This window comes from Hydra viridissima, unplaced genomic scaffold (genome assembly GCF_058129835.1).
Source record: "Hydra viridissima isolate aposymbiotic clone 2 unplaced genomic scaffold, HvirCarnegie_v1 scaffold_14, whole genome shotgun sequence".
NCBI classification, from domain to species: domain Eukaryota; kingdom Metazoa; phylum Cnidaria; class Hydrozoa; order Anthoathecata; family Hydridae; genus Hydra; species Hydra viridissima.
The window spans coordinates 4200196-4219498 of record NW_028324313.1 but is presented as its reverse complement, the minus strand read 5'-3'; the positions used below and the strand labels follow the sequence as shown (position 1 = coordinate 4219498).

The window sequence follows — 19303 nt, the reverse complement described above, 5'->3', positions numbered from 1 at the left end:
TCTGCCAAAGTAAATTAAGCATCGATATTAACTAAAAGCCTGCAAGAAAAATATATTTTCATAAGCAGACACAAGAAAAAAATTGAGATTAATTATAAAATAAATTTTATGAATGTAATTATCCCAAGTGACATTTTACAGATTCGTTACGATTTGAAGAAAGTTTATATGTCCAGCTTTTGTTTATCGTGAACTTCATTATAGTGCTGCAGTCATTTTCAAAGCATCTTGGGCCTTTAAACGCGTTTTACCCTCGCAGTTTCCCGCGCATCTTTGTTGTCACTTTTCTTGCACAACTTTCAGGTAGTATTGTCTTAAATTATTTAAGTATGGGGTATATGGCTTAATTTTTCGCCGTGGTATTTAGTTCGTATTTTAACATTAAAAGACAGATAATAAAACAAGTTAATGGGTATCAAAGTTTTAGCTCTTTAAATGTTTATTTTTAGCATGAACTTTTTAAATATCATTTATAAATGTATGTATGTATGTATGCATGTATGTATGTATGTATGTATGTATGTATGTATGTATGTATGTATGTATGTATGTATGTATGTATGTATGTATGTATGTATGTATGTATGTATGTATGTATGTATGTATGTATGTATGTATGTATGTATGTATGTATGTATGTATGTATGTGTGTATGTGTGTATGTGTGTATGTGTGTATGTGTGTATGTGTGTATGTGTGTATGTATGTGTGTATGTGTGTATGTGTGTATGTGTGTATGTGTGTATGTATGCATGTATGTATGTATGTATGTATGTATGTATGTATGTATGTATGTATGTATGTATGTATGTATGTATGTATGTATGTATGTATGTATGTATGTATATATGGATGCATGTATGTTTGTATGTATGTATGATTAAACAAAAATGATTCTTCATATCTGACAGTCCATTTTATTGCCAGGTAAAGTAAATACTTTTAAAAAAAAATTCAACTTTTTAAATTAAAATATGTTTATAAATTTTATTAATGATTTATTTTTCAATTTTTTTTTATTTTTTATTTTATTCATGTTTAGAATAACTTCCTAATATTCTCTTCATTGCAAGAATTTCTATGAGAGTATTAATGTGTTTTGTTATGTTACTGGATTAAGTTTAACATATAAAACCCAACAAGCAATAAGTCATGGTTTATTTAATTATGTATGTAAATACAGTATGTGACAAAATTATTCATACCCTGTTATATGTAGTTGCAATAAAAAAAGAAACCAAACTCATTTGAATAATTTTATTAGATAGTGAAAAAAAGTTTATTATATCAACTATTTATAATATAAACTATAAAATTTGCAAAATTGAATCTTGTTTCTGAGATAAATGAACATTTTTTAGAAATTACAATATTAGGAAGCTATAAAAGTATCCATACCTTTCAAACTTTTGTTAATTATATTTGAGTTTTTTGTTTTAAAGTTAACTAATATTTAGTATGAAGTCCTTGGGCATCATTTGCTGCTTGTAAGCAATGAGGAATATTATCAATTAGGTTTTGCAAATAGTTTTAAAAAATATTATACTAAGCTGCCTTCAAAGCTAAAAAACTGATTTCCAAAATCTAGCGTCTTTTAAAAGTTTTTCTTGAAACAAAAGATTTTTTTTGTGAAATGGGACCCATAAACCCTGCAGAGATAAGTCTAAGTTTTATAGTTTGTTCAGAAACATTCATGCTTAGTTTCTCTTTAATAGTTCTAGCAGAAATAACAGGCTCTAGCTTTACTTCTCGTACAATAAACTTATCTTCTCTAGATATTGTATTTGGTGGACAGCTTGAATGTGCTTTATTTCTCACATTCAGTTTTTTTATATTTTTGTATTATTGATTGTTCTGTTGCCTTGCTTTTACTAAATTTCTCTGAAATTTTTCTTTACCTAAAGCCACTTTCATGTTCATCAACAAACATTTGCTCTGTACCTCAAGACTAATTTCTTATGTCTTAGACATTTAGGAAAACTTTTGAAATAAGGAGAAGAAGTAATTATTAAGATATTTTATATCTTACTCCTGTAGTGCATAAAAAAAAATGATGATAACTTACCAGCAAAGGCAATCAAAAAATAAACTTACAGCACTAAATGAATCAGTAGGCATAAATACTTATGTCATAAAGAAAATTGTACTATTAATGTTATATACTAAATATAACAAAACATATTAACTTAACATCATAATTATCAACACAGAAATATTCTTTATTATTATGTTTACACATTTATTTTTTAAAGCGATAAAGAGTAAGAGTATGAAAATAAAATTTGCTAATATGCTAGGGTTATTTACTTCAATCATAAAATATTTGTATGTGTATTTGTAAATATATATTTACTTGTATTTTTAAATGCTTAGATGAGTTACAGTTTTTTTTAGTAAAAATTTTATTTAGGAGAATTTAAAATTAATCAAGAATTTATAAATAATATTATTGTGTAAAATATACAAAGACGTTTTTTTTGCCTGTGATAAAATAAAATATTATAAAGATGATGTATGTTAAAAATTCAAGGATTAAATTTCGGAAATGATAATATGATGTTATCATATATTCTCAATTGAAAAACATTTAAGAAGTATAATCTTTTATGCACATGATTAACAATCATGTTCCTGTCACATTTTAATTGCTTAAAAAGAATGTCTTTCTAAACATACGATGATTAGTTTCATTTAAAAAACATTGACACATTATAGTGAGACAATCTTCAATATATTTTATAAATTTAAATGTAGTTTTTGAATTTTACATGATATTTAGAAAAAGTAGCTAAAAGTTTCATGATTTTATATAATTTCTACTACAATTTAAATGATATTTGAATATAATTTACTTGTATATTAAAAAAATATACATAATTTTTTAAAATGTTTTTTGTATAGATATCATATGTAATAATTTTGTTTCAAACAGTTTCATAAGATCTTTTTAAACATTCTCATTAGTATCAGTTGGTTTTGATTATAAAAGAAAGATTACATTAACATTTTTTCCCCATTATGTTACAATCACACATTAATCATTTTCAAGGTACATTAAGTTGGATTTTTTTATCTTATATGAAGACATATTTTAAGTAAATATGTTTCTGAGAAATTTTTAGAAGTTTTTAGTAAGAATTCTTGATAAGAAGGATTTTTGATATAAAATGTTTCTATTTTTTATCTTTTGGTTTCAATAATGTATTACAGTTAGCATAGATGAATTTATAAATGACATTTGAGTTCAGTTCTTTTTCTTTGGTGAAGAATTTTTAAATTTAAAAGAACTATAAAATTCAAACAATTTAAGATTCTTTTAAATTCAAAATTACAAAGTATTTTGTATTCTATCATATATTTTACTGATTTTACAAATTTATTCAGATTTTATGCCTAAATAGTTAATTGTACATAAGTAGGTTTAATACGTTGTTTCTTCATCATAGATTATTTTGCTAATCTTTTTGTTAGCATAACTTTTTCATTTAACAAGATGCGAAAATTAACTAAAAATGTGGCCCTGGAAAAACCTGAGTCTAACTATGACAATGTAAAAAAATAAATCATTTTTAAAATAAAACTATTTTGAAAATAATCAGAGATTCTATGATGTGGATTTGTATTTGGGTTTAAATGTGGATTCAGGTTTGTTTTCAGATTCAATTCAAAAACCTGATCGAAAATTAAAACAGAATCCAATTACAAATCTATGCATTTTTTTACTGTAATTTGATTAGATATTACTTTTAGTAAGTAAATTTTAATTACTATTTAATTACTGTAGTAATTGCTATCCTGTAATAATTAAAATTAAGCAAATATTAAAATTAAGCAATAATACTTTATTGCTTATTGTTATACTTTTGTCTTCTAGTTTGTCTGCTTAAATAAATAATAAAACCATCCATTTTGGATTTAGGATTGGTAAATTAGGATTTGGGTATGGATACCAGTCTTGTTTTTTTAATATCAAAAACTAGTAGCTGAAAAGATTTAATGAAAATTTGTAAAAAAACAAAATCTTTATTTATATCTTTTTCTACAGTAAATATTATATTTGCAATTATTTCTTGTGTATTTTGTTTTTATACTCATCATATTTTCTAAATAAAGAAGGTTTCCATATTAACATGACATAACTAATCTACCATTATGTACAATTATCCTGTAATGTTACAAGAGTTCTACTTTGTTAATATATTTTGAAAATGATAAAATTGTAAAAGTTATAAAATTGTTGCTGTTTTTTTTTTAAACTTAAGATTTCATAAGAATTTATTTAACTTTCGTTTTTAGGTAGATAATTAATTTAAATATGAAGGTTTTAAATGTTTATCTTTTTAAAACATAATCTGCTTACTATAACCCTTAAGAATTGACTTAAATTGGGGTTATCTTACACCAATTTCAATTTCCTTGTTTTATTGATTATTAGCTCCAAAAACATTTATTTGGTTTTATCTATGGTTTGATTATGAGATAAACAAAATCTTCATTAAATTTCTGATATCTAAATTATTTTATTAATATCTTCATCTTTTTATATTTAGATAGTTCTTAATAACTCAGTTCACAATGCTAAACAATCCCATTGGGTATTTTGTTAATGAATAAAAATGGTTCAAGAATATACATCTCCAGTTCGTGTCTATGAATACCCCTTTGAAATGGTGATGGAGGTATGTTAACTGCAAATAATTTAGTTTTTTTGTGTGTGGCAATTTTTTAAAAATATTATGCTAATTTATTATTAGTTTTATAAGAGATAAGTAATAATTTGAAAGTAATAACTTTCTTCCATTGACATTAAAATAAAATAAGCAGTTTACTTACATTGCTTATAGTGTGTAATTTTTATTTAATCAAATCAAGTACTTATTATAAGCATATAAGTATCATTCTTATCTATCACACATGTCAACCAATAATTCTTGATTCAACGAAAAATGTTCAAGAGGCCTTTTTTGCTAACAGTTTTGCAAGTTATAATTGAAAATATATAAATACTCTCGTCATCAAATGAAATAGGGTTTATTAAATATTTACTGAATTGGTTAAATCTCCTTTCCTTTGTTTTTCAATCATTAACAAGGAAATCTTATCTTTGTTCAATCCTGGGTCAGTTACTGAAATGCCAATTTCAATATTGCAATGGTTTGCATTAATTCATACATGGGCTAGCATTAATCTTTTTTGCTGTCTACATTAATGTTTACATTAGGTTTATTAAATCTTAATGTATGCTCATCAAACATTAACCTGAAATGTTTTAAGTTTTTCTTAGTTTTGTTGATTTTTTAAATCTTATTTTGGACTTTAATGCTGTATTCTACAAGGTTCCTTATCATAGTGACTGATGAGAAGAAGTGCCTTAATCTTTTAGCTAATAGTGTCATTCTTTAATCAATCAATGTAATATTAAAATTGAACAGTATACCATCTTGATTTTATCTGTACTAGCACAGTATCAAGTCATTTATTGTCTTTAGAGTTAAAGAAAAGTCTGGTATTAATTTTAATTTTTTTTTTTTTTCACTTATTAGTACCATCTGCTGTTGTTAATGTTAATTTATTGTTCAATCAATATTACCATCTCTCTTGTGAGTGTGATATGTAATAATAAATTATTTTTTTTTCAGAATAATAGTGGTAAATTTAAGAACTTAAAAATTCTGTTACATTTTCTGTATATTCATGCTAAATATAAAAGCAAGTATAAGTCAATAAACCAATCTAAATAAAACTGATTATATGGAGAATGATGTATAGCACCTTTAACTGTGTGTATAGATAGACTCTTAATAAACTTTCATGTAAATAACATTAAGTATAGGAAAGGTTATCAGTTTGCATACTTGGTAAATTTCCAGTGTAAGCAATTTCTTGAGATCAAAATCATTTTCCAAAAGAAGAGTGTATTAAAGTTTCATTTAATTATTTACAGTAATTATTTACAGTAATTATTTAGTATCCCCATCACAATTTACTAACCATCAACCTTAACAATTAAAACGACTTTACCTTAATTTTGTTTCAGTTTTTTTTTTAACTGATTCATTTATTGAAATATTTTTATAGGCTTATGGGAAGCGTTTTCCAACATGTAAAATGATACCAGCATTTCTTGGAAGTGATATCACCTATGATTTCAAAAGTGAAGATGGTGCTATACATATTGTTGAGCGAAGATGTAGATTAAATGTAGATGCTCCGTATCTTCTTAGAAAAGTAGGTTATTTACAAAAGCAAATTTTCAAGGTCTTCTATGTGTTACTGTTCTTGTTTAGAAGATTTTTTTAAATAGATATTGTTTGATATAGTATACTGAATAATACTTTATATTCAGTCAATTACAAGCTTTAGTATAATAATATTAAGTTATAACATGAGTTTATTATTTTAAAAGTTGGTTTAGAAAATCTTAGAGTTTTTGTTAATTTGTTTAGGATTTTTCAGCTGTTCTTTTTTTTATTGCTACTTTTTGATAAAACAAGTTTTTTAGATGGCTGGAGTTGATCATGCAATTTTTATTCAACGCAACAGCCTGAACAGACTAAATCGTACATTAAAAATTGAGGCTTGGAATGAGAGTTTTTCCAGTCGACTTATTATTAAAGAACATTGCTATTATTCTGTAAGTTTTGGTTTCTGTAAGGCCAGTCTGATAAGTTTGTTTGTCAATTTTTTATCAGTTTAAGTTCTTAAATTCATTGAGATATTAATAAGAAGCAGAAGTTGAGGTTGATTTTCTAGGTTCACCCAACTAATTCTAATTGGACTTTGTTTGAGCAAGATGCCAGCTTGGATGTGGTCAGTTTCTTTGGATTTGAAGCTGCTGTAGAGAAGTTAGCAATAAAAGCTTACACAAGTAATCTTAAAAAGGTAGTTTAGCTGTCAATTTCTAACTGCATTGACAAATATTATAAAATTGAGTCTTGATGCATGATTAAAATAAGATATAACTTCCTATTAGGGCAAGGAGATTATCATGTACTACATAAATGAATTGATTGCAGAAGGAAAAACACATTTCCCATTGTTTCAAGATTCAGAAGGTCGACCACGCTCAATCAGCTGTGTAGAAAAACAAATTAAAGATGGCACAAGGAAAGATTCCATCCCAGGTAAATATCATCTATAACATATAGATAAAATTTTATATGTGTATATATATATATATTAGGGCTTGCAAAGTTAACGCGTTAAAAACGCGTTAAAGCGCTAATAATTTAACGCAAGTTAAAAAAATTAACGCAGATGAAATTTTTTAACTCATAAATTTTCATAAAACCCTAACCCTAACCCTGACGATTAGATTAGATCATAAATTATTTTGGCGATGCTAATTTTGGTTAGCATCAAAAAATAATTTTTGAGCAATAAAGAAATTTTTATACCACTTTCTTATTTCTAATCAATGTTTACTCATTGATGATGCCATTTTGTTTTATTTGTCTCAATTATGTCTCTCTTACCTTATAATTTTTGTTTTCGAAATTGTTTTGATCGCGTTGTTGTTTTGTTAATAAATTTATTAAATTTCCAAAATTTTAATATCTTATCCTGATGAACTTTATTTGTTAATAATTAAATTATGGGTTCAAACGGCAATCAATCTATCCTCAACGGAGCCTTTATTTTTAAAGACGAATCAAAAAAATTGGTTATCTGTAAATATTGTTCCAAAGAATTTGCATATCACCGAAGTCTTACAACGCTTCAGTATCATTTGAACAGTAAACACGTGTTCTTCGCAACTACTAGTAAAAATCAAAACAAGATCGTGAGTTCCTCAAAACAACTTACAATTGAGGACAGTATTAAATCACAAAATGGCGTAAATAAACAAATTTCTGCAGATAAATCAAAGGAAATTACGGAAGCCATTGTTTGCTGGGTTGCCAGTAGCTGTCGACCACTCAACATTGTTACAGATCCAGGTTTGACGAATGTCATTCGAACAGCAACGTCCGACTACAGTTACAATCTTCCCTGTCAAAACACAATTAAAATTAAAATGCAAACACTCTATGAAGATGAGAAGAAAAAAAAATAGTCCTCGTAAACATGGCTACTAGTATAGCAATTACCTGTGATCATTGGTCTTCAATGGGTAATGTCAGTTACCTTGGTTTAACATGTCATTTGATAGATAACAACTGGATGTTGAACTCATTTGCCTTAGGTGTTCATCAAACATTGGACCGACACACCAGTGACAATGTTTCAACCCACATCAGAAATATTGCAGATGAATGGGGATTATTTGAAAAAATATTTTCTATTGGTACTGATAACAGTAGAAACATTGTAAAGGCTGTATCAAGTTTTCCCTTCAAACATCTTCCATGTTTCGCACATACTGTTCAGCTAATTATAAAATCTGCCATTGAAGAGACTGCATTTGACATAACACTAGCTAAATGTCACAGAATTGTTGGACATTTTAAACATAGTCCAGCAAATAATATGGAATTACATGAAAATCAGATTGACCTCGACCTGCCACAAGAAAATCTAATTCAGCATGTTGTTACAAGGTGGAATAGCATGTATGATATGCTGAGACGTATGTTGAAACATAAAAAAGCCATCACAGTAACACTTGATGAGCAAAACCATTACTTACAGACTTTGACAGAAAGAGAGTGGGAAAAAATGGAGAAAATTGCTGATGTTTTGCAACCATGCAAAGTGGCTTCAGAATTGTTAGGTGGTAATAAATACGTATCTAGTTCGGTGGTTTTACCAATTATATGCCACTTATCACGTGAAATGGTTATTCAAGATGATGATCCTCGTTACATCGCGCTATTTAAAGAAAAATTTGTAAATGAAATGGAGCGCAGATTTAATGATTTTTCGAATGATAGTTGGTTGCAAATCTCGTCAGCATTGGATTCAAGATTTAAAAATTTATCGTTTATAGCTTCAAATGAAAGATCAAATGTCTGGCAGAGATTATCGAAGCTTCTTGAATCTGTTCCAGACCTCAGACCAGTATCAATAGAACAAGAACCAAAAGAGGTGAGCATTTTGTAGTAATAAATTTGATATTGTTTTTTTATTGAATTATTCTAATGACATAATAATAGATTCAAAATTGTATTTATTAAAATAATCGTTTTAATGATAGATAAAACTCTATGAGTACTATAATATTAATTGAAATAGTTAGATAATATCTATATGCTTTATTTATGGTAATATTTGAATAATTATTTTGCAACAGCCATCAGCAAAAAATTTTAAAATGGCATTCAATCTACCAGATCTGGATGAAGTTGATTCCCCAAGTGAAGATGAAGTGAGTCGATATCGAAAAGAACCCTGCGCCAAAATGGATTCAGATCCTCTTCAGTGGTGGAAGCTACATCAAGGTTCATATCCTCGATTAGCAACAATCGCAAAGAAATATTTGTCAGTTCCAGCGACTGCAGTTCCATGCGAAAGACTGTTTTCAACCGCTGGATTCATTGCAGACAAGCACAGATCATCTCTGCTGCCAGATTCATTGAACATGTTATTATGTTTAAAAGACTGGCTTTAAGAAATTTTTTGTTTCAAGTTTTTAAAATATTTTATTTTTATTGGTTGTATTAGAAACAATATAAACTATAATTAGAACTTTTTTATGATGTTTTATCATTTGCATGCAAATAGATCAAATGATTTAAAAAACTTTTCCTTTATTTATTTAAATTATAATGTTCGATTAATCATGCGATTAATTATGATCAAAAAATTTAATCGTGCGATTAATTGCGATTAAAAATTTTAATCGCATGCAAGCCCTAATTTATATATATATATATATATATATATACACTACCGTGCAAAAGTCTCCGCTCATTTGTAATATTTCAATAATGTAACAAAAGTTTGCAACAAAATTGCGTTTATTTTTAATTGTTTATTAAACAATGAATTAGACAGTAAATACAATACATTTTAGGATGATTTTAAATATATAAAATCAAGAAAATGTTAATATACAAAGTTGTAAATGTTAAATTTTATTTTCATCAATATGAGACCCCTTGGAGCGTATAACAGCAGCACATAATCTTGGCATTCGGGCTAATAATTTATTCATGGTTTCCGCTGTTATCTCATTCCGAGCTTTTTGCAAACGTTCCCATAGCATTTGCTGATTAATAAAAGATGTTTCACCTGCTTCTCTGATCTTCCGATCCAGTTCATCCCACAACTTTTCGATGGGTGATAGATCTGGTGATTGAGGAGGCCAAGTCATAATTTTGCAAACTTTTCCCCTTTCTTTTAGTTTCAAATAATTTTTGCATAATCCAGATGCATGTTTTGGATCGTTGTCCTGCTGCATGATGAATTCTTTCCCAATTATACGAATACCAGATGGAATCGCGTGCTTAACCAAAATATTATGGTACATGTGTTTATCCATGGTAGATGTGATTTTAACTAAATCTCCAGTTAACCCATTGCCAAAACATCCCCAAAGCATAATATTACCACCTCCATGTTTTACAGTACTTTGTATACATTGAGGAAGCACTCTTTCATTAGGTAAACGCCTAACATGCACGCGACGTCGGGTACCAAAAAGTTCGAACGTACTCTCGTCTGTCCATAGAACTTTCTTCCAATCTTCTAATCCCCAATTTTTATGCATTTTTGCCCATTCCAATCTTTTCTTCTTATTTACTGCCCTCAACAAAGGTTTACGTGCAGCAATGCGTCCAATTAAGTTGACTGATCTTAGTCTTCTTTTTACAGTATCAGTTGATACTGGCTTTACCCTTGTTTTGTTGAGTTCTGCTGTTAAAATTGTGGCTGGAATTTTTCTATTTCTTTTGCTGGACACAACAATAAACGTATCTTCTTGCCGTGATGTAACTCTTGGTCTTCCAGAACGTGATCTGTCACTGTTGGAACCAATATCATGCAATCGTTGTAGAGTATATCTCACACCTGATTCGGATATTTTTAACCTGGAAGCAATTTTTCTATATGAATAACCTTCTTCACGTAAAATACATATTTTGCCACGAAGTTCTTCACAACATTCTTTCTTTACTTTCACCATTTCTCAAATTCTTTATTAAATTCAAGACATTAAATGCGCACACTAATGCCATTTTCAAGTATAAATATAAACATAAGTCTATTAAAAGCAACCAATTAAAATTACTGAAAACATCCTTACCATGCCGGAAAGTATCATGCTACTGTCAAACCTAAGCTTACAAAAAATATTTTGGTTAAAACTTTTGTGCAGTTTTAAATTTAATAAAGAATACTGAAGAACTTTATATGTATTTTACGTGAAAAAGGTTATTCATATAGAAAAATTTCTGCCATGTTTTTAGCAGCAGAACTCAACAAAACAAAGGTAAACAAAATTATTTGAAACAAAAAGAAAAGGAAAAAGTATGCAAAATTATGATTTGGCCTCATCAACTTTTTATATTAACATTTTTTTCTTTTTATATATTTAAAATCATCCTAAAATGTATTGCATTTACTGTTCCTTGCAAATATTACACATGAGCGGAGACTTTTGCACGGTAGTGTATATAAATTATTTTTTTTTGTAAACTCATTTTATATCAAGATAATATTTGAGATTATAGTTACTTTCAAATAACTTTACTGAATTGTATCAATTTAAGAAACTCAAACTGAGGATGGTGAAGGAAAAAATACTGAAGACCTGGATGACAATGATGATAAAACCATAGTTACTGCCGAAGTAAATACTGATGACCTTACAGATAGTATTGAAATTTCAAACATAAAATCTCAAGATAAAATTGAAAAAGTTGTTGAACCACCACCTGTTCAAGGTTATTCTATTTCTATCTTTATTCTCAAAGTTCAGTTTATAGGTTTTAACTTTTAAAAAAATTGTTTTTTGTCTAGTATAAATAAATATATATAATAAATAATCCAGAAAAATCTTATGTATAAATAATAAGTATATATAATATATATAAATATAATTAATCCGGACAAATCTTATGTAAATAAGAACATTCCTCTGATAGCTACTTTCAAAGTATTTTAACATATTTAAAGTTTATCACATGCTTCCTAGTAAAAGAAAGGTGATCACAATGATTGAAAAAGATTTAAGTTTTTTATTATTTGTTACATGATTTTTTAAAATACTTTTTAGAATATAAGTTGGATGAGGCTTATATTGCCAGATATCTTGGCAACTTATCAATGAAAGAAGAGAATCACTTGATGCAGCTTCGCAGGCGATTTCAAGTTGCTCATGTGGGAAAGGTTGTTTTTAAAACATAGTAAAGGAAATTTAATTTGCAAAATTACAAGTTAAAAGCCATTTTACAATATTATATGTGCCCCTATGTATGCTAGATAAGTTTAAGTATAGTTTAATACCATAATTATTTTCATTTTTAGATGCCAAATGAGGCTGTGATGTTACGGTTTTTGCGTGCAAGAGATGTTAACCTAGATAAAGTAAAAATTTATTAATTGATAAATTAGTTGTAATTAGTTTTAAAAATAAAAATTTAATTTAATGATATGGTTTTTAAATAAAAAATTAAACTTTGAAACAGAGATTGTTTTTACTAGGCATTTGAGATGCTAAAGAACTCACTTCACTGGAGGCGAACACATCATGTTGATAATATCTTAGAAACATGGAAACCACCTGATCAGCTACTGGAATACTATCCTGGTGGATGGCATTACTATGATAAAGGTTTTTTCTTCTTTTTTAGTTCTTTAGCTTTTACATTTTATAATTTAATTCTAAAATATTTCCAATTCTCTGCTAGAATGTTGGTATAATTTTGATAACAGATATTTAATTTCTGTACAAGAGATTTTTGATTGCAAATGCTAATTATTTTGAGTGTTTTTCTTTTAAATACTTTAGAAGGACGTCCTGTTTACATTGTACGTTTGGGAACTATGGATTTTAAAGGGCTGTTAAAAACTGTTGGTGAAGATGGATTTGTCAAGCATGTAAATGTCTGCTTTCATTTTGTTAAAAAATATCTGATATATATTTTTATGCTTTTGGTTTTTCTTGAAATTAAAAATACAAACCTTTTCAAATCTAGGTTGTGTCAATTAATGAAGAAGGATTAAAAAAGTGTCGTGAAGCCACTGATATTTTTGCAAGACCAATAACGTGTGTGCTTTTTTTTTTACTTTTATTTGCATGGTTCAATATGATTTTGGCACCTTAAAGTTAAGATTTTTTTTAGCAATTGGACATTGATAGTTGATTTGGATGGGTTAAGCATGAGGCATCTTTGGAGGCCTGGTACGAACTTGAAATACCTTTTTAACTAATTTTGAGCAAGAAGCAGGAAAAGTCTGCTGATTAAGTAAAAGGATCCTTATTATCTTTTAGGAGTTAGGGCCTTACTAAGAATTATTGAAGTAGTTCAGGCAAACTATCCTGAAACAATGAGTAAATTATTGATCATTCGTGCACCTAAGGTTTTTCTTGTATTGTGGACATTGCTTTATCCGTTTATTGATGAAAACTCACGAAAAAAGTTTCTTATTTACACTGGAGACGACTATCAGGTTATTAACTTAATCTTTATTTATATAACAGTTAAACAAATTATAAAACCTTTTTTTTAATAAACCCTGGGGATCAATATTGCTTTATTGAAATAAATCTTTGATAGTTTGTTTGTTTAGGGTCCAGGTGGTTTAGAAGATTATTTGGTGAAGGAATACATTCCTAATTTTTTGGGAGGATCATGTGAGGTACTTTTCTTTTTTTTTTTGTCTATATGTAATAAAATATATAATAACATAAATATTTATAATCCAATATCTGGTTAAATCAGAATAACACATCAAAAATGTGTTATTCTGATTTAACCAGATATTGGATTTATAATTTTCTAAAAACATATACAAGCCAAAGCTTTATTTTTAGAAAATAAATGATGGTATTAAGAATATAGAAAATTATTTTAAAACGTTATTTTTTTTTTTAAATCAAACATTTACTTGATGCAATTATCAGTATGATACAAATGAGCTACATAAATGAACTATTAACTAATGTGACATTAAAATATCTTTTGGTTGGTGAAAAATCTTTTCTCCATTATTTACTCTGATTAAGCATCGTTTGGTTTTTTTCGTTAATAACGAATAAAGTACAAATTGTACCACTCTTTAACGATAAAAATTTACATCATTCTTTTAAGATAAATTGAATTTTCTGAAGTTTGTTAAATTAAAATTAAAATTTTAAAAAACTATAAAATATAATAAGCTATAATGATAAATAAAAATAATTATGTAATAAGCTATAATTATAAAAATATCATAAAGTTTTTATTGTGAAAAATTTATATTCATACATAGTTTGATATTTTTGAGAAATTAGTAAACGGATTTAATCAAATAACAATTCGACAGAATATCTTAAAGGGTTGAAGCAAAATAATATAAAATATGCAAAGCATTGCAAATTTTTTTCTGAAATCTTACAACTTTTTCTCTATATGTAAAAATTATTTAAAATTCTATTTATTTTATATGACTGATATAGAAGGTTGTACTTTATTCGTAATTATTTACAATCAACAGAAAAACAAAACGCCGATTTTTAACTCGGATACTTCACATAAAATAGGGAGTTTAAAAAAAAAACAATTTTTTAGTGTAATGTGCCTGTCGGAAAGGTAGTGCCGAAAAGTTTTTACAAATTTGAACACACTGGGGAATCGAACTGGATGGAAACAGATCTGTATCATACTGGTCATGTTGTAAAAGGTACACCACATGAGGTTAGAAGTTTAACTTGTCCTAATATCTTAATATTACTCAGTTCGAAAATTTCAATGTCCTCTGCATTTACATTTGTGTCACGAACAATTTAGGTTATCTTGACCGTGACAGAAGCTGAATCTGTAATTACTTGGGACTTTGATGTTATTGAGGGAGATTGCGTATTTCAGTTACTACGTCATAAGCGCCCTCGTGAAGCAACGAATCTAACTTCGTGTCTTGGTGATTCAAGTATCACAAAACAAAGCATTCGACCTGGAATCGATGCGCAAGTTGTTGAAAGACCAATAATATGTGCTCAAGGGGATTCTCTTCAGGTAACTCAATGTTGAGCTCTTTACCTGTTTTGCTCATTTTTTTCGAGTTTTTCTGGCGTGGGTTAAAGTAAATTTGATTTTTTAGGGTACTCATATTTGTCAGCAAGCAGGTGTTTACATTCTTCAATGGAAATATTCCAATGCAATTACTAATGCGCGTCAGACAATTAAAGCTCAAAACAAATCTAAAGTAATGTACTATTATGAGGTTTTACCGTCTAAAGATTACAAGTAAGTTTCGTTGTAATTCATTCATTAAAAGAATCATTTTGTGCCAAATATAGTCCGACTGATGATTTTTTTTCTTTAGAGGATCGATGTCGAGTGTAAGCTCCAGCCAGAGTCGCTTCTCTCAAATATCCATCGTGACAGGCACAATATCCAATGGGATGACCAATAGTTCTGGTGCTTTAACAGCAAGCAACTCTTCCTGTTAACGTTTTGATTACCTTTCCTAGCGTTTCTACGTTTGTTTTATCAAATAATTGGAACTTTGAAAAACTGCTGCTTTTTGCGATATTGTCAATTTAAAGCCTTGAATAACTCGGTTGATGCAATTAAACTTAATAATTCTATTTATTGGGGTTTTTCCTTTGTATTGAATACTTCAGAATGACTTAGAAACAATTTTTTATACTCAAATTAATGACGGAATGTCTCAAATATACAGACGACGAATGTTTGGCGCAGTAATTTATTATAATGATAGAATTGCGCCTCAGATTGTAATAACGGATTTTTAAAGAAAATCTCCTATTTTTATAGATTTTTCCAGCCCTTTTTAATTATCTATCATTGTTTGGACCGAATTTTCGAGAGTAAACTCACATAAGCGAATCTTTTAACGCATGACATTTTTACCTGAAAAATTTTCGTTTTAACAGTGATTTTGACTTGATTACTTTTATACGCGTTATATACTCCCTATTTAAAAGATGTATATCTCATACATATATATATCAAAACTAAAGAAATTTTCGTCAGAAAAGATGATTCGAAAATAACAATAATGTACATTTTTTCGCTTCTTTTTTTTTTAATTGGAATTTTTTTCGGAATAGTGGTCGTTTAAAAAGTCAGTAAAATGTTGATCGCGTTCTATGTTGAGGGAATTCCTTCATCTTTTCCAAGTTCCGTGTAGCGAAGTCCCATAGGTAAAAATCTACTAGAACGGCATTAACATCAACTTCTTCTATAGGCATGCAATTTTCATCCATGATTATATCAGCGATTGCTTTACGTAACAGCTCAACCGCATGAATAGAGCATCCTCTAATTTCCATTTCCTCTCGTGAATACATATTTAAAGTGATTCCATTTTGCACCAAAGTCTTTAGATCTTCGGAATATGAAATAACACCGTAAGCCAACAGCGCCTGAGGTACGCGGTAGTCTGCAAACATAGTTAGGTTTTCTATATTTCTAAATTTACCAAAAGTTTCACCTTCAAAACATGCCCAGATATCTGCAATGAGAATCTGAGCGCGTTTATAAAAGCAAACTTCTTGTCCTTCAAAAATTCCAGTGTCGCGATAAGAAGAAAAACAGTTTGTGATTCTTTCAATCACTGTTGTAACGTCTTGATCACACTTTAACAAAAAATTGCTAAAAGAATTATTATAGGCACTGCTTAAAATCTCTCCTGCCTCACGAAGATTTTTAGTGCGTTCCTCTAATAAAGGTAGTTCTGTATCGTTACATGAACGAAAAATATGCCGAACGATCTCTAAAGATATATTTTTGTAATAACTTGGTGTGGTGATAGGTATACCCTCCTAAAAATTTGAAAATACATCTTTTACACGTGGCATTAGAACTTTCTCTGAACTGAAATTCGAAAGCCTTACCTCTAATGCCCTGTTGATAGCAGCACATAGAGATTCATAATCTTCATAGACAGTCTCATGATAATCTAACTGGAATTGCTTTTCTCCAGGCAGCCAGAATGAAAAATTTAATGTATCAACAACAAAAATCCAATCAACAGTCTCTGGACTTAACACCTTAGGGTGCAACGGCCATTCTTTCCATTTGGTTTTTGAATACTTGTCTATTTTCATCCGTTCGTAAATAAGTTGCGCTGCAGACTTTATACATGTCGTGACGATTTTTACATGCTTAGTGTTGTTAGCAATAAATGCACCTGATTCACGGGGGTTCATTACAGCAACTATGCGCTAGTTAAAATAAAATTATTAAACATTTTGAGAGATCTTTTCATTGACACAAATAATATTTGAATGGACAGAAGTACTTGCGTCCATAAATGACAGCCTATTTTTCCATATTTTTCTCTTGATTGTGATCTAAAACTATATAAGCAACCGAGAGTTTAATTATAGAACACAGTGAAACACATATTTTGATGTATGTATGTATGTATGTATGTATGTATGTATGTATGTATGTATGTATGTATGTATGTATGTATGTATGTATGTATGTATGTATGTATGTATGTATGTATGTATGTATGGATGCATTTATGTATGTCAAGTATGAGAAAAGTATGACTGGTGTAAAGTGTACACAAGTTCTCTAAAATGAATATGTTTAATGCAAATAAGCATTTGTACTAAATGTTTTTTTTTATAACTAATGCTTTTAAATGTAATGTCTGCACTTTTCTGTAATTAACATGCTATTATACTTAGATCTTACCTTCAAAATATTGTTTAACGGTGTTCTTCTATTCTTTTCTGACATAAACTAGCTTTGTTTGATTCTTTTAATTTTATTAATAATATATAGTTAACATTTTTCAGCTTTTTTCACACAAGTTTATTGTTTAAAACATCTCAAAAGGTGTATGGTTAATACTCTATAGATTGAAAATATTTGTCTACTACTCATAATTTTTAATAATTAATTTAATTTAATACCACTCAATAATAATTTTTAATAACACCAATTATTTTATTTCTTTCAAATGAACCATAATTTCCCTAAAACCAAACCAATTATTTTTAAAAATTTAACTGTTAAAAGTTACAGTTTTCAAACAGCTTTTTGTGTGAAATTTAATTTATTTTAAATAATAACAGCTAAGCAAGTCATTTTTTTACCAGTCCTTGCAGGCCATATTTCTCTTATGAAAAATCTCTTTTGCAAGACAAGTTTTGAGCAAAAATTAGCTTTTTAATTTAAAATAGGAGAAAAAAACAAATTATTTTTTGGATTGCATTTAAAGTTCATCTACCTAGATATAAAAATTTATTATAATTCACATAGCTGAGTTAGTATATATCAATAAGATTTACATGTATGTATGTATGTATGTATGTATGTATGTATGTATGTATGTATGTATGTATGTATGTATGTATGTATGTATGTATGTATGTATGTATGTATGTATGTATGAATGTATGTATGTATGTATGTATGTATGTATGTATGTATGTATGTATGTATGTATGTATGTATGTATGTATGTATGTATGTATGTATGTATGTATGTATGTATGTATGTATGTATGTATGTATGTATGTATGTATGTTAATTGATAAACATTTGCATTAAATATATATTCGCTTAATGCAACTTTTGAACAACATGCACGAATATATCACCTCATATTATGTAGTTTTTCTTCTAAACATACCAGTATTTTAAAACTATTAAATATTTTTGTGGAACCAAAATATCAATGCATGTAAAAAAAGAGGTTCGTTTAAGTCCGCATAATATAGAGCTTACGATCACTGATCTCAAAATATAACTGGATACACTGATCTCAAAATATAACTGGATAGCGTATAAGGAAAATTTTTTGAAGCCAGTTTTGGCCTCCCAAGATGGCGGCAGAATTAACGAATGCTGATATGAAAATTAAGAAACTGATGATAATCAAGTTTTATATCTTAAGCTCAAATATTGATAAATATATAATTTTCTAATAAAAATCTAGTTTTTTTGTTTAACATAAGATTTTTTTCATAAAAATAACGGAATATTATATATTTGCATAAATTTCAAATATAAATATTTTTTTATTTAACAAAACATATTCCTACAATAAGTTGCTCTATATTAACTTTCTGTTTTTCGTTTTTTAGAATAAATATAATAAAATAAAAATTCTCAGTAAAAATAAGTACAAATTTTAATTTTAAATTGCTTAAATTTAGTTTGTTTAATAAAAGTAAAGGAAAAGTATTTGTTTGCTTGTGCAGAAATCTCAAGTTTCAAATAGTTAGCATTT

General features: G+C 28.0%; 3 protein-coding genes across 6 annotated transcripts; 2 read left to right on the top strand and 1 right to left on the bottom strand.

Annotated features, from left to right (window-relative positions):
- The first annotated feature begins 260 nt into the window (after nucleotides 1-260).
- LOC145192760 (SEC14-like protein 1) lies at nucleotides 261-15864 on the top strand. Of its 2 annotated transcripts, none has more exons than XM_090071901.1 (19): nucleotides 261-303; nucleotides 4551-4679; nucleotides 6079-6228; nucleotides 6503-6634; nucleotides 6754-6882; nucleotides 6974-7124; nucleotides 11652-11825; nucleotides 12158-12270; nucleotides 12409-12468; nucleotides 12586-12715; nucleotides 12893-12981; nucleotides 13080-13150; nucleotides 13227-13285; nucleotides 13376-13554; nucleotides 13675-13743; nucleotides 14655-14780; nucleotides 14874-15098; nucleotides 15184-15329; nucleotides 15409-15864. In XM_090071901.1, the coding sequence occupies exons 2-19, from the start codon at nucleotides 4617-4619 to the stop codon at nucleotides 15533-15535; spliced, it is 2193 nt and encodes a 730-aa protein (XP_089928027.1). In that variant the 5' UTR covers nucleotides 261-303; nucleotides 4551-4616; the 3' UTR covers nucleotides 15536-15864. The 2 variants fall into 2 exon arrangements, with proteins under 2 accessions (XP_089928027.1, XP_089928026.1); XM_090071900.1 differs by lacking the exon at nucleotides 261-303 and adding an exon at nucleotides 317-412.
- On the top strand, nucleotides 7749-9681 carry LOC149878926 (E3 SUMO-protein ligase ZBED1-like). Of its 2 annotated transcripts, none has more exons than XM_090071907.1 (2): nucleotides 7749-9027; nucleotides 9233-9681. In XM_090071907.1, the coding sequence occupies exons 1-2, from the start codon at nucleotides 8068-8070 to the stop codon at nucleotides 9548-9550; spliced, it is 1278 nt and encodes a 425-aa protein (XP_089928033.1). In that variant the 5' UTR covers nucleotides 7749-8067; the 3' UTR covers nucleotides 9551-9681. The 2 variants fall into 2 exon arrangements, with proteins under 2 accessions (XP_089928033.1, XP_089928034.1); XM_090071908.1 differs by having other exon boundaries at nucleotides 9273-9678.
- A 208-nt stretch (nucleotides 15865-16072) lies between the features above and the next one.
- Nucleotides 16073-18839, bottom strand: LOC149878925 (queuosine 5'-phosphate N-glycosylase/hydrolase-like). Of its 2 annotated transcripts, none has more exons than XM_090071911.1 (3): nucleotides 18672-18839; nucleotides 16946-17275; nucleotides 16073-16873 (listed from the first exon to the last, which is right to left on the bottom strand). In XM_090071911.1, exons 2-3 carry the CDS (start codon nucleotides 17258-17260, stop codon nucleotides 16175-16177), a joined length of 1014 nt encoding a protein of 337 aa, XP_089928037.1. In that variant the 5' UTR covers nucleotides 17261-17275; nucleotides 18672-18839; the 3' UTR covers nucleotides 16073-16174. The 2 variants fall into 2 exon arrangements, with proteins under 2 accessions (XP_089928037.1, XP_089928036.1); XM_090071910.1 differs by lacking the exon at nucleotides 18672-18839 and adding an exon at nucleotides 17760-17881.
- Nucleotides 18840-19303: the final 464 nt, after the last annotated feature.

Bases quoted from the DNA above. Each gene is read 5' to 3' on its own strand.
- LOC145192760 (XM_090071901.1), top strand. From the start codon at position 4,617: ATGGTTCAAGAATATACATCTCCAGTTCGTGTCTATGAATACCCCTTT. The intron at 4,680-6,078 runs GTATGTTAACTG...ATATTTTTATAG, and splicing joins CCTTTGAAATGGTGATGGAG to GCTTATGGGAAGCGTTTTCC. The intron at 6,229-6,502 runs GTAGGTTATTTA...CAAGTTTTTTAG, and splicing joins CTCCGTATCTTCTTAGAAAA to ATGGCTGGAGTTGATCATGC.
- LOC149878926 (XM_090071907.1), top strand. From the start codon at position 8,068: ATGGCTACTAGTATAGCAATTACCTGTGATCATTGGTCTTCAATGGGT. The intron at 9,028-9,232 runs GTGAGCATTTTG...ATTTTGCAACAG, and splicing joins TAGAACAAGAACCAAAAGAG to CCATCAGCAAAAAATTTTAA.
- LOC149878925 (XM_090071910.1), bottom strand. From the start codon at position 17,804: ATGTCAGAAAAGAATAGAAGAACACCGTTAAACAATATTTTGAAG. The intron at 17,276-17,759 runs GTAAGATCTAAG...TATTTTAACTAG, and splicing joins CGTTAAACAATATTTTGAAG to CGCATAGTTGCTGTAATGAA. The intron at 16,874-16,945 runs GTAAGGCTTTCG...TCAAATTTTTAG, and splicing joins CTATCAACAGGGCATTAGAG to GAGGGTATACCTATCACCAC.